The sequence below is a fragment of the Heterodontus francisci genome, chromosome 38 (assembly GCF_036365525.1).
Source record: "Heterodontus francisci isolate sHetFra1 chromosome 38, sHetFra1.hap1, whole genome shotgun sequence".
NCBI lineage: Eukaryota > Metazoa > Chordata > Chondrichthyes > Heterodontiformes > Heterodontidae > Heterodontus > Heterodontus francisci.
The window spans coordinates 16,445,883-16,458,979 of NC_090408.1; the positions used below are offsets into that span (position 1 = coordinate 16,445,883).

The window sequence follows — 13,097 nt, forward strand, 5'->3', positions numbered from 1 at the left end:
AGGAAAGAATCTAACCATCTCCCTTTGACATTCAATGGCATTACCATCGCTGAATCCCCCACTATCAACATCCTGGGGGTTACCATTGACCAGAAACTGAACTGGAGTAGCCATATAAATACCGTGCATATAAAAGCAGGTCAGAGGCTAGGAATCCTGTGGCAAGTAACTCACCTCCTGACTCCCCAAAGCCTATCCACCATCTACAAGGCACAAGTCAGGAGTATGATGGAATACTCTCCACTTGCCTGGATGGGTGCAGCTCCAACAACACTCAAGAAGCTCGACACCATCCGAGACAAAGCAGCCCGCTTGATTGGCACCCCATCCACAAATATTCATTCCCTCCACCACCGATGCACTGTGGCAGCAGTGTGTACCATCTACAAGATGTACTGCAGCAACACACCGAGGCCTCTTAGACAGCAACTTCCAAACCCGCGACCTCTACCAACTGGAAGGACAAGGGCAGCAAATGCATGTGAACACCACCACTTGCAATTTCCCCTCCAAGTCACACACCATCCTGACTTGGAACTATATCGCCGATCCTTCACTGTCGCTGGGTCAAAATCCTGGAACTCCCTTTCTAACAGCACTGTGGGTGTACCTACCTCCCATGGACTGCAGCGGTTCAAGAAGGCAGCTCACCACCACCTTCTGAAGGGCAATTAGGGACGGGCAATAAATGCTGGCCTAGCCAGTGACACCCACATCCCATGAATGAATGAAAAAAAAGACTGGGCAAACCAAATAGTGTGGAGGATGAGTTCATGAAATGCATACAAGATAGTTTTCTAGATCAGTATGTCAAGGAACAAACTAAGGAACAGGCTGCTTTAGATCTAATATTGTGTAATGAGACACCCTGTAATAACCTTGCAGTAAAGGAGACTCTGAGGAAGAGTGATCATAATATGATAGAATTTTATGTTGCGTTTGAGAGTGATTTAGTTAAGGGCAAAACTAGGGTCTTAAATCTGAATAAAGCATTTTACATAGGTATGAGGGACGACTTGACTAAGGTGGATTGGGAAACTACATTGAAAAGATATGATGGCAGCTAGGCAATGGCAAACATTTAAAGAATGAATTCATAAGCTGTGACGATTATCCCACAGGAAAATGGTCCAACCATGGCGAGCAGGAAAAGTTAAGGATAGCATTAGATTAAAGGAAGAAGCTTATAATATTGACAATTGGGAGGATTTTTAAATTCAATGAAGAATGACCAAGAAATTGATAAAGAAAGAGAAACGCATATGAGGATAAATGAGCAAGAGACATAAAAGCAGATGGTTAAAAACCTCTAAAGGTAAATCCAAAGGAAGAAATTAGCAAGAGGGGCCCTTACGGGAGAGATTTTTTGGGGGAAATGGCAGAGACATTAAATGAACACTTGGCATCTGTCTTCATGGAATAAGACACAAAATACATTCCAGAAGTAGTTGGAGACCAAAGGTCTAGTGAAAATGAGGAACTTGGGGATATTAGTATTAGTACAAAAATTCTTCTTCTTCTTCTTTTGGGCCTCCTTAAAATAGTACTGGAGAAACTAATGGGATTAAAAGGTGTCAAATCCCTGGTAGCTAATGGCCTACAACCTAGCATATTGAAAGAGGAGTCCACAGAGATAGTCGATGATTTTTCCAGAACTCCCTAGATTCTAAAATGGTCCCAGTGAATTGAAAGGTAGCAAACCTAATCTCACTATTGAAGAAAGAATGAGAAGGGGAAACAGGGAACTGTAGACCAGTTTGCCTGACTTCTTTGGTGGGGAAAATGCTAGAATCTATTAGAGATGTGATAATGGGGCACTTAGAAAATTGTAATATGTTTGGGCAGAATCAACACAAATTTATGAAAGGGAAGTTGTGTTTGACAAATCTGTTAGAGTTTCTTGAGGTTGTGACTCATAGGTTGGATAAAGAAGAACCAGTATATTTGGATTTTCAAAAAGCATTTGATAAGGTGCCACTCAAGGTTATTATGCAAAATTAGGGCTCATGGGAGTAAGGGTAAACTATTAGCATGGATTGCAGATTGGTTAATAGACAAAACAGAGTAGGAATAACCAGATCATTTTCAGGTTGGCAGGCTGTAGCTGGTCAATCAGTGCTTGCACCTCAGTTATTTACAATCTATATCAATGACTTAGACGAGGGGACAAATGTAATGTATCCAAGTTTGCTGACAATACAAAGTTAGGTGAGAAAGTAGGCTGTGAGGAGGGCACAAAGACTGCAAAAGGATTTAGACAGGTTAAATGAGTGGGTAAGAACATGACAGATGGAATATAATGTGGAGAAATGTGAAATTATCCACTTTGGTAAGAAAAATAGATAAGCAAAATATTTTTTGAATGGTGAGAAATTGGGAAATATTGGTATTCAGACGGATGTGGGTACCCTTGTACCTGAATCACACACAGTTAAGATGCAGGTACAGCGAGCAAGTGTGATGTTGGTCTTTATTACAAGGGGATTTGAGTATAGACAGAAAGAAGTCTTGCTGCAATTTTACAGGGCCTTGATGAGACCCCACCAAGAGCACTGTGTACAGTTATGATCTCCTCACTTAAGGAAGGATGCATTTGCCTTAGAGGGAATGCAATGAAGGTTCATCAGACTGATTCCTGGGATGAGGGGATTGTCCTAACAGGAAAGATTTAGAAGAATGAGAAGTGGCATCATGAAACATCTAAAATTCTGAGAGGGCTTGACAGGGTAGATGCTGGGAGGATGTTTCCCCTAGGGTCCCAGTCTCAGAATAAGGAGTCGACCATTTAGGACTGAGATAACAAGAAATTTCTTCACTCAGAGGGTTGTGAACCTTTGGAATTCTCTACTTCAGAGAGCTGTGGATGCTCAGTCCTTGAATATATTCAAGTCACAGGTCAATAAATATTTGCATACTAAGGGAGTCGAGGGATATGGGGATAGTGCCGGAAGGTGTAGCTAAGATGGAAGATCAGCCATGATCTAATTGAATGCCGGAGCATACTCGAGGTACCAAATGGCCTACTTCTGCTCTTATTTCTTATGTTTTTCGGTTTAAACCGATCCTTTTAATTATCTGCCCTGATATCTCTTTATGTGGCTCGGCGTCAAATTTTATCTGATGATGTGCCTGTTAAGTGCCTCGGGACATTTTTACTTTGTTAAAGGCACTATATAAATGCAAGTTGTTGTTGATAGTGTAAAACTGGTCTCCCAAAATCAAGAGAGATGTAAAATGGGCTGCCACCTCGCTTATGCCCATTTTTCATTGTTGCATAAAGTCGTTATTTTCTCCCCAGACATACAGTGCTCAAGGAATCCAGACTTTTTGTCAACTCTTTCACATTGTTGGAACTGTGCATGAGGGAACTTGACACAGTTTAATATAATCTGTTGCATGCCACTTTAAAAATTACTACTGCTTACTGATGTAGGTACAATTAAACTCTTGTTGAAGCACAGCCAGCAGGGCTGCTGTCATGATTCACAGGCTGCGTCCCAGAGAATGATGTCAGGCCATTTACTTCCTTGCATCTTCATTCAGTTGAATTATTTCTTTAATTTTTTTTCCCCACAGTTTCGATAGGTGAATAAATAGAATTCTAAACAATGCTATGCAGATTTGCAGAAAGCAGATACTTGCTAAATGTCCTTTGGGGAAGTAATGGCCCATTTTAATTGGCAAATAAAAGGTATTGCAAGACACATCGAGATTTTCAGCAAGCAACCAAAACCAAAAACCAGTGTGCAACTTTCAACAATAAATTGTGATTGTAGTTGGACATCATTGTTAAATTGTTTAATTAATTGTATTGTGTGATAAACGGAAAATAAGGCAAGGTGTATCCTGTTTTTAAAATAGATCTGTCAGCATATTTCACATTAGTTTCTTTTTACATAAACTGCTGATCCTCTGACAAACTACAAGGTGAAATTGATGAGAATCAATGTCAGAATGGAAGCAAAAGATGCAGGCTCAAATGGGGAAAAAAATAGTTGTAGAGACAAAAATCATTCATTCAAAGAGCAAAACTGATGGTATCAGAAGACAGGAGCTCAAATATCACAGCGCCTGATCGAAAGATATTGAAATGCCAGAAGAGCAACTTTCAGCCTTGGCTATTATTGCAGGGTGGGTGGAGAGGAACCATCACATCTCTAGACTGTTATCAGGAGAACGAGGCGTGAACCATCTTTCAGTTTCGCCCTCATTTTTACTGAGCCATTGAGCTACCAAGGGTTCAGTGAACACTGATGAGGTTCTCCTGATCTGAGGGTGGGGGGCGGTAGAGGGATCTGGGCAATCCAGCAGCTGGAAGCAAGCTGGAAAAAGGGAAGGGGGCAGAATGGGAGGGCCCACAGAGAGGCCGCCAACAGAACGCAGAGGAGCATTACTGCTCCGCAAACATACACAGAAAAATTATGAGTGGCTACAACAGCAAATACATAAGCATGATACTACAGATGCTGGAGTTCTGAAATGTAAACAAAAAAATGCTGGAAATGCTCAGCAGGTCAGGCAGCATCTGTGGGGAGAAAAACAAAGTTAAACGTTTCAGGTCAATAATCTTTCATCAAAAGTGGAAAAACATCTAAGATGTAAATGGTTTTAAGCAAGTACACAGGCAAGGAAAAGGGAGAGGTGAGGAACGAACATAAGGTTTGTGATAAAAGGGATGATTGTAGAAAGCCAAAGAAGATGGTAATGGGATGAGTAAAGAAATAAAAGATGGGTCTGGAGGAGGTGTAAATGAATAATAGCTGTTTAGTTAGGCCACTGAAGGCCTGGTGCCACTGGGAAGAGTGTGTGTAGCCGATGATCTATGAATTGGTGCTGAAAATTGCAAACAGTGTCCTACAGCTGGAGCAGAACCACTCTTTGCATATTCAGCTTGGCTCATACCTGTTATAGGCTGGAGTAGTGGCTGCCCATTTGCAGCTTGCCTGAAAGTTTCATCAGGCGGCTAATGGGCAAGGAATTTCTTTCCGTTTCCAACTACTGAACGCCCCATTTTCCAAATGGTAAGATTCTGTAGTTTTAATGATTTTCTTAAGGGTCAGAATGAGCACGAATGTTCCTCTTTCTTCTTTGGCCTCCTTGTCTCAAGAGACAATGGGTAAGCGCCTGGAGGTGGTCATTGGTTTGTGAAGCAGCGTCTGGAGTGGCTATAATGGCCAATTCTAGAGTGACAGACTCTTCCACAGGCGCTGCAGATAAAATTGGTTGTCGGGGCTGTTACATAGTTGGCTCTCTCCTTGTGCTTCTGTCTTTTTCCTGCCAACAGCTAAGTCTTTGACTCACCACTCTTTAGCCCCGCCTTTATGGCTGTCCGCCAGCTCTGATGATCACTGGCAACTGACTCCCACGACTTCTGGTCAATGTCACAGGACTTCATGTCGCGTTTGCAGACGTCTTTAAAGCGGAGACATGGACGGCCGGTGAGTCTGATACCAGTGACGAGCTTGCTATACAATGGGTCCTTGGGGATCCTGCCATCTTCCATGCGGCTGACATGGCCAAGCCATCTCAAGCGCCGCTGGCTCAGTAAGATGTATATGCTGGGGATGTTGGCCGCCTCGAGGACTTCTGCATTGGAGATACGGTCCTGCCACTTAATGCCAAGGATTCTCCGGAGGCAGCGAAGATGGAATGAATTGAGACGTCGCTCTTGGCTGACATAAATTGTCCAGGCCTCACTGTCGTAGCAAGCAAATGGACCGCTGGGTGGAGCACTACCTAGAATTGTACTCCAGGGAGGATGTTGTCACTGAGACCACCCTCAATGCAGCCCAGTCTCTGCCAGTCATGGATGAGCTGGACGAACAGCCAACAAAATCAGAACTCAGTGATGCCATTGATTCTCTGGCCAGTGGAAAAGCCCCTGGGAAGGACGGCATTACCCCTGAAATAATCAAGAGTGCCAAGCCTGCTATACTTTCAGCACTCCATGAATTGCTTTGCCTGTGCTGGGATGAGGGAGCAATACCACAGGATATGTGTGATGCCAGTATCATCACCCTCTATAAGAACAAGGGTGACTGTGGTGATTGCAACAACTACTGTGAAATCTCCCTGCTCAGCATAGTGGGGAAAGTCTTTGCTCGAGTCATTTCAAACAGGCTCCAGAAGCTGGCTGAGCATATCTACCCTGAGGCACAGTGTGGTTTTCGAGCAGAGAGATCCACCATTGACATGCAGTGCTCCCTTCGCCAGCTACAGGAGAAATGCCGTGAACAACAGACACCCCTCTATGTTGCTTTCATAGATCTCACCAAAGCCTTTGACCACATCAGCAGACGTGGTCTCTTCAGACTACTAGCAAAGATCAGATGTCCACCAAAGCGACTAAGTATCATCACTTCATTCCATGACAATATGAAAGGCCCAATTCAGCACAGCGGTGCCTCATCAGACCCCTTTTCTATCCTGAGTGGCGTGAAACAGGGCTGTGTTCTCGCACCTACACTGTTTGGGATCTTCTTCTCCCTGCTGCTCTCACATGAGTTCAAGTCTTCAGAAGAAGAAACTTTCCTCCACACAAGATCAGATGGCAGGTTGTTCAACCCGTCTAAGAGCGAAGTCCTAAGTACGGAAAGTCCTCATCAGGGAACTCCTCTTTGCTGACGATGCTGCATTAACATCCCACACTGAAGAGTGTCTGCAGAGACTCATTGACAGGTTTGCGGCTGCCTGCAATGAATTTGGCCTAACCATCAGCCTCAAGAAAACAAACATCATGGGACAGGACGTCAGAAATGCTCCATCCATCAATATCGGCGACCACGCTCTGGAAGTGGTTCAAGAGTTCACCTACCTAGGCTCAACTATCTCCAGTAACCTGTCTCTAGATGCAGAAATCAACAAGCGCATGGGAAAGGCGTCCGCTGCTATGTCCAGACTGGCCAAGAGAGTGTGGGAAAATGGCGCACTGACATGGAACACAAAAGTCTGAGTGTATCAAGCCTGTGTCCTCAGTGCCTTGCTCTACAGCAGCGAGGCCTGGACAACATATGTTCCTCCTTAACCCACAAAATTCTTCCCACCCATTGCCAATTCCCCCCATGCCTGCCTCCTGTAATTGCCTCACTCCTCTCTCCACAACCCTTTAAAGCCCAACTTCCAGCTGAGTTCCACAGAGAGACACCTCCTGCTCCCGATTGGAGATATGAATGGAATGAAAGTCAGGTGGGTTCTATAAAGGGCAGGTGTTCAGCTCTGCTGGATAATCACCCAAGTGGCAAAGACAAAGATTGACCTCATATTTTCTCCCTATTCATCACCGGCTTTGCTGTCTTCTGGCAAAAGAAAGCTTGAAAATAGGCCTTACATTAAAAAAAAAGGTAAGCAAAATATCATGGCCAAAGTGGTTGTGCATGGGATGAAACAGACAGTGTCTGTGGGTTGAAAGATATAGATGGTGTTTGAAGCTACATTCTAATCATGAGGAAAATCATATCTATGTCAGTTAACCTGTCATCCTTCTCCAGTTGAAACATTGGGTAATTGGAGGAATCAACAGCATCTTCTACCAATAATCTTTTGAACCTCCAAAGCTGTTGTAGAAGCTCGTGTCATCCTGAACTTTGACCAGCTCAATCCCCAAAATAGAGCATCTCACACTTTTTTTTATATTCGTTCGTGGGATGTGGGTGTCGCTGGCTGGGCCAAAATTTATTGCCCATCCCTCATTGCCATTGAGAAAGTGCTGAAAGTGAACCACTGCAGTCTTTGGGGTGTAAGTACACCAACAGTGCTGTTAGGAAGGGAGTTCCAGGATTTTGACCCAGCAACAGTGAAGGAACGGCGATATAGTTCCAAGTTAGGATGGTGTGTGGCTTGGATGGGAACTTGCAGTTGGTTGTGTTCCCATGCATCTGCTGCCCTTGCCCTTGTAGCTGGTAGAGGTCATGGGTTTGTAAGTTGCTGTCTCAGGAGCCTTGGTAAGTTGCTGCAGTGCATCTTGTAGATGGTATACACTGCTGCCATTGTGATGTGTTGGTGGTGGAGGGTGTGAATATTGAGGGTAGTGGATGGGGTGCCAATCAAGCTGGTTGTTTTGTCCTGGATGGTGTTGAGCTTCTTGAGTGTTGTTGGAGCTGCACCCATCCAGGCAAGTAGAGAGTAGTCCATCACGTTACTGACTTGTGCCTTGTAGATGGTGGACAGGCATTGGGGAGTCAGGAGGTGAGTTACTTGCCACAGAATTCCCAGCCTCTGACCTGTTCTTGTTGCCACAGTATTTATGTAGCTGGTCCAGTTCAGTTTCTGGTCTGTGGTAACCCCCAGGATGTTGATAGTGGGGGATTCAGCAATGGTAATGCCATTGAACATCAAGGGAGATGGTTAGATTCTCACTTGTTTGAGATTGTCATTGCCTGGCATTTGTGTGGTGCAAATGTTACTTGCCACTTATCAGCCCAAGCCTGGATGTTATCCAGGTCTTGCTGCATCTGGACTCGGGCTGCTTCAGTATCTGAACAGTTGCAAATGGTGCTGAATATTGTGCAATCATCAGCAAACATCCCCACTTCTGTCCTTCTGATGGCGGGAGGGTCATTGATGAAGCAGGTGAAGAAGGCTGGGCACAGGACACTACCCTGAAGAACTCCTGCAGTGATGTCCTGGGATTGAGATGATTGACCTCCAACAATCGCAACCATCTTCCTTTGTGCTAGGTATGACTCCAAACAGCCGAGAGTTTTCCCTGATTTTCCATTGACTTCAGTTTTGCTAGGGCTTCTTGATGCCATACTCTGTCAAATGCTGCCTTGATGTCAAGGGCAGTCACTCTCACCTCACCCCTGGAATTCAGCTCTTTTGTGCATGTTTGAACCAAAGCTGTAATGAAGTCAGGAGCTGAGTGGCCCTGGTGCAACCGAAACTGAGCGTCACTGAGCAGGTTATTACGGAGCAAGTGCCACTTGATAGCACTGTCGACGACCCATTCCATCACTTTGCTGATGATCGAGAGTAGATTGATAGGACGGTAATTGGCAGGCTTGGATTTGTCCTGCTTTTTGTGGACAGGACATACCTGGGCAATTTTCCACATTGCCGGGTAGATGCCAGTGTTGTAGCTGTACTGGAACAGCTTGGCTAGGGGCGCGGCTAGTTCTGGAGCACAAGTCTTCAGTACTATTGCCGGAATGTTGTGAGGGCCCATAGCCTTTGCAGTATCCAGTGCCTTCAGCCGTTTCTTGATATCATGTGGAGTGAATTGGATTGGCTGAAGACTGGCGTCTGTGACGCTGGGGACCTCAGGAGGAGGCCGAGATGAATCATCCACTCGGCACTTCTGGCTGAAGATTGTTGCAAATGCTTCAGCCTTGCCTTTTGCAGAAACAAAAACCAACATGAATAAGCAATTAAGTTGCAGTAAAAGATTCATCGTGTAACACTGTAACACCCATATCACAATATTGTTTAATATTGTGATCTAAGCATAGGAATGTTGTTAAATATTAAATAGGCTGTAGGATTAACGTGGATTCCATGGATTTGATGAGTTGTGAGAACGGCCTCAGATGGAGTCACCTATAATTAGCTTTGATTGGCAGTTTGTTGTAACTGACTACTTTTGCACAGTTGCTGCTTTTAGATTTTATGTCTGTAAAATAAACATATTGAAAGTCAGACTCCTTTTACATATGAAATTTATTCGGTGATTTGACTTGAGTCAGTCATACGTAATAAACTTAGGCACTTGCGTCTACTGGTTTGATACCAGTTTTACCTTGTAAAATCTCAGTATTTTTTCTTTCATTCTATGATTCTTGCAGTCTCTTAAGGATGATGCTACAGAACTTTTATTGCCCATTAATTGTTGAAGAACTTGCTGATTGCATTCATTTGGTTCCAGGGGTAGATTGAGTGGCTCTCACTGGACAGAAGTGAGCATTCAGGATTGTGCTAACATCTGGAACAATGAGAGAGTTTTGAGGGGTGAGAGGAGGGGTACATGGGAGGTGAGGGGAAAGTGGGGAGTGGGGGACAGGGAGTATGGGGGTGGGGGCAGTATAGGGGGAGTGTGAGGGGGGTATGAAGGGGAAGGAGGAGTGTAGAGGAAGGGGAGTATGGGGGATGGAGAGGGAGTGGGGGAGTATGAGGGGAGTATGAAGGGGAAGGAGGAGTCGGAGGAGGGGGAGTATGGGGGGTTGTGGTGAATGTGAAGGGAGGGGGTAGTGTGTGGGGGGATGGGTGTGCATGGAGTGAGGAGGCTGTTCAACATGTTCAAATCCCACCCAGACAGTGGGTTATAATTAAACCAAATGCATCTATTTGAACCTTACTGTGAAATTCCTCTTTGAAAAGTAAATCTATTAATGTTGTTCTGTTTGCTCTGACAAGTTCATATCCACACATTCATCGAAACTAATCCGGCCCACATCACAGTGCTCCTTGAGTGAGATGCGTTAAGTAATGGATTCCATGATTGCATCTATGGATTGAGTGTTGTCCCACACTTTTGTGCCGTATGGAGACTGTGAGGAAGTCTGTAAAGCTTGATCATTTACAGAGCCTGGGTGAAAAGAAAATGTTTGATTTGATTCCTTTATGCAGAGGGTTGTTGAATATATGCAACAAACTATCACAGGAACAATTGTATCAGCAATTTCAGAATGGAGTTGGATAATTAGTTGGAGAAAAAATTTATAGAGAGGTGTTTGAGGAATGCGGAATGTGATATTTTATAAATACTGGGGCTGACCGATTGGACCACAGTGATCTTTTCCAGTCCTCTATGTACCTGGGCTTCTATCAGGCTCAACTTCTCCTCAACCTGGCTGAGACTCTAGCCCTGATATTTATTTAGAGATGGGGACGGAGCAGTGGAAGGGGCAAGGTGGTCGCGTACAGACCAGAAACCCAGAAATGTGGCTACTGCGGAAATCCTGCCACAAAATTCCCAGGACTCAGAAAATCCGGCAACTGAAGGGAGGCTAGAAAGGTCAGATTTTGCACCTTCCCCACAATACCTTATCTCATTTAACAAACAAAACTTCTGTTTCCTGGCCAGGTTGTGAGACAGGCTGGCTGGCTGTCGAGTGGCAAGACCTGTGCTGGTAGGCTGCAGCTCAGGAGCAGAGAGGAGGGAGGAGAGATTGTGGATCCTGGGAGGGGGGAGGTGCGTTGGTTCATCCAATCGTGGGGAGGAACATAGGGGCCAGAGGAAAGCATTCCTGTACCTCTTGGTCCACAAGCAATGCTGGAAAGGTACTTAGCCGCTGTATCCGACTGCTCGTGCCTCCCTTCAGCTGCCGGGTTTCCCAATCCCTGGGAAACCCAGGCCACAGAGTTTAAGCTTGAACCTCTGATAAAATTTGAAGCACACAGCCTTATTAGCATATTTAAATGGCAGGCCTGCCTCTCAAGAGCAGGTTAGTCATCCGCCTCTGTTAAAACTAGAAGTTAGCAGGTTCCATCTTTTTGAAATTTTAGCGCCGTCCATTGGCGGGGTGGGTTAAAATTCACCCCTTTGTGAGTGAGGAAAGAAAATATCATTGCAGCAAATTTACTAACCAAGGATTGAAGTAGTGCTAACAAAAATTAGACACAACAATTGTCTGCCACTGACAGATCTCAGCAATGCTCTTAAAGTATTTGGGCCACTGTTGGAAAATTATTCAAGCTCCGATTTTAAATTTGGGGCATGAATCGGGGTGGATGCAGGAATCGAGCTGGGCAGTGAACTTCCTCAGCGTGAGATCAGGGAGATTTTAACTTTTTCTGACTTTGACTCCTGCCTGAAGCCGATGGGAATGACATCAACGCCAGCGGTCGGGAGACTGAATTCTGTTGGGGGCGCGGAGGGCTGGGAAGGGGCTGGGACAGGCTGTTGCTAGGGTCCCAGGGAAACAGTTCCTGGGGAGGTAAGTAAGGAATGGGGGCTGGGAGCGATTGGGAAATTAGGGGTGGAGCCTTGGACAGGGGAGGCCCAGGGTGTCCTTGTGGACAAGGAGGAGCACAGCTTTAGATTAATTTAAAAATTAAAAAATAAACTTCCCTGCTCCTCCTGTGACCATGATCTCAGCTCCTGCTAGCTTTCATGATGGGTTTGAGACCGTGCGGCTCAGGATTAAAACAGGGTACACGTTCCAATGACTTCAAGAGGTGACTTTGCTGTTTGAATTAGGCTCCCGCTCCTCTGTGAAAAGTGGTCTTGTCTTGCCTGATTTCAGGCCAGGAAAGTTGTAACGGGCAGGAACCAGATGAACCCCCCGCTCCCCCCCCACCCCCTCACCATCGTCTTAAACCCCCTGCCCTCGTTCCTACCAGGCAGGGGTAGGAGGGAAAATATTCCTTTTAGTTTCTGTTTGATACTCATGAACTGTACAATATTGGAAGTCTGAAGTCTGAAAGTTTCTATTCACAGTAATAATCATACTAAGTCCTCTTCTCTTGTCCAACAGATCGATGAGCTCCCAGAGGGAGCTGTGAAACCACCAGCAAATAAATATCCTATTTTCTTCTTTGGAACTCATGAGACGTAAGTGCACTTAAAGACAAGAGGATGACAGGGATTAGTGCTGTACATTTGGTTGCACGACAGAGACTGTTATGAAAGTGGATCTGGGCTGTTAGATGTCCATATATTTCTGAATGAAGGCCTTTTTTGATTAAATTCTAGTCACGTCTATTAGGACTGTAAACCTAAAAACAAATAATGTGCAGCTAGAGGTTTCAGATTTTGAGTTAAATCAGTTTAGTATTAAGTGAAGATGTTTTTCAGGGCAAATGGTGCTGAAATATAGGTAGTGCAGAAATATTTGTAATAAAAACTGTTCAGGCGCTTTCAATGTGTCTGTTAGGATAAATTATTTATTTTATCATGTTCTTCCCCATAAAGGGTCATTCTACAAATTCTAGGCTAATACTGTGCAGTGATTATTTTCTTCCATGAAGATGTGTTTGACTTACCCTTTTTAATTATTAATTCACATATTGCTTTTAAAAATTCTACACTAGGCTTGCCTACATGGCTCCATTAGTAAATGCGCTGCCAAATGAAATAACTCATACAGGCCAATCACAGCTTTGATCTCTTGTCTGACACGAGTGGGGCTGGGAAAGGGGTGCTGCAATTGGTTGAGCACCAA

The 13,097-nt window shown here is 44.6% G+C and overlaps 1 protein-coding gene across 1 annotated transcript in view; it reads left to right on the forward strand.

Moving 5' to 3' along the window:
• LOC137352322 (hepatoma-derived growth factor-related protein 3-like) overlaps positions 1 to 13,097 on the forward strand; it is a 117,536-nt gene that overhangs the window by 60,963 nt on the left and 43,476 nt on the right. Inside the window, exon 2 of the mRNA XM_068017613.1 lies at positions 12,411 to 12,487. Within this exon, the coding sequence (XP_067873714.1) occupies positions 12,411 to 12,487 (77 nt within the window). The remainder of the gene's footprint in view (positions 1 to 12,410; positions 12,488 to 13,097) is intronic.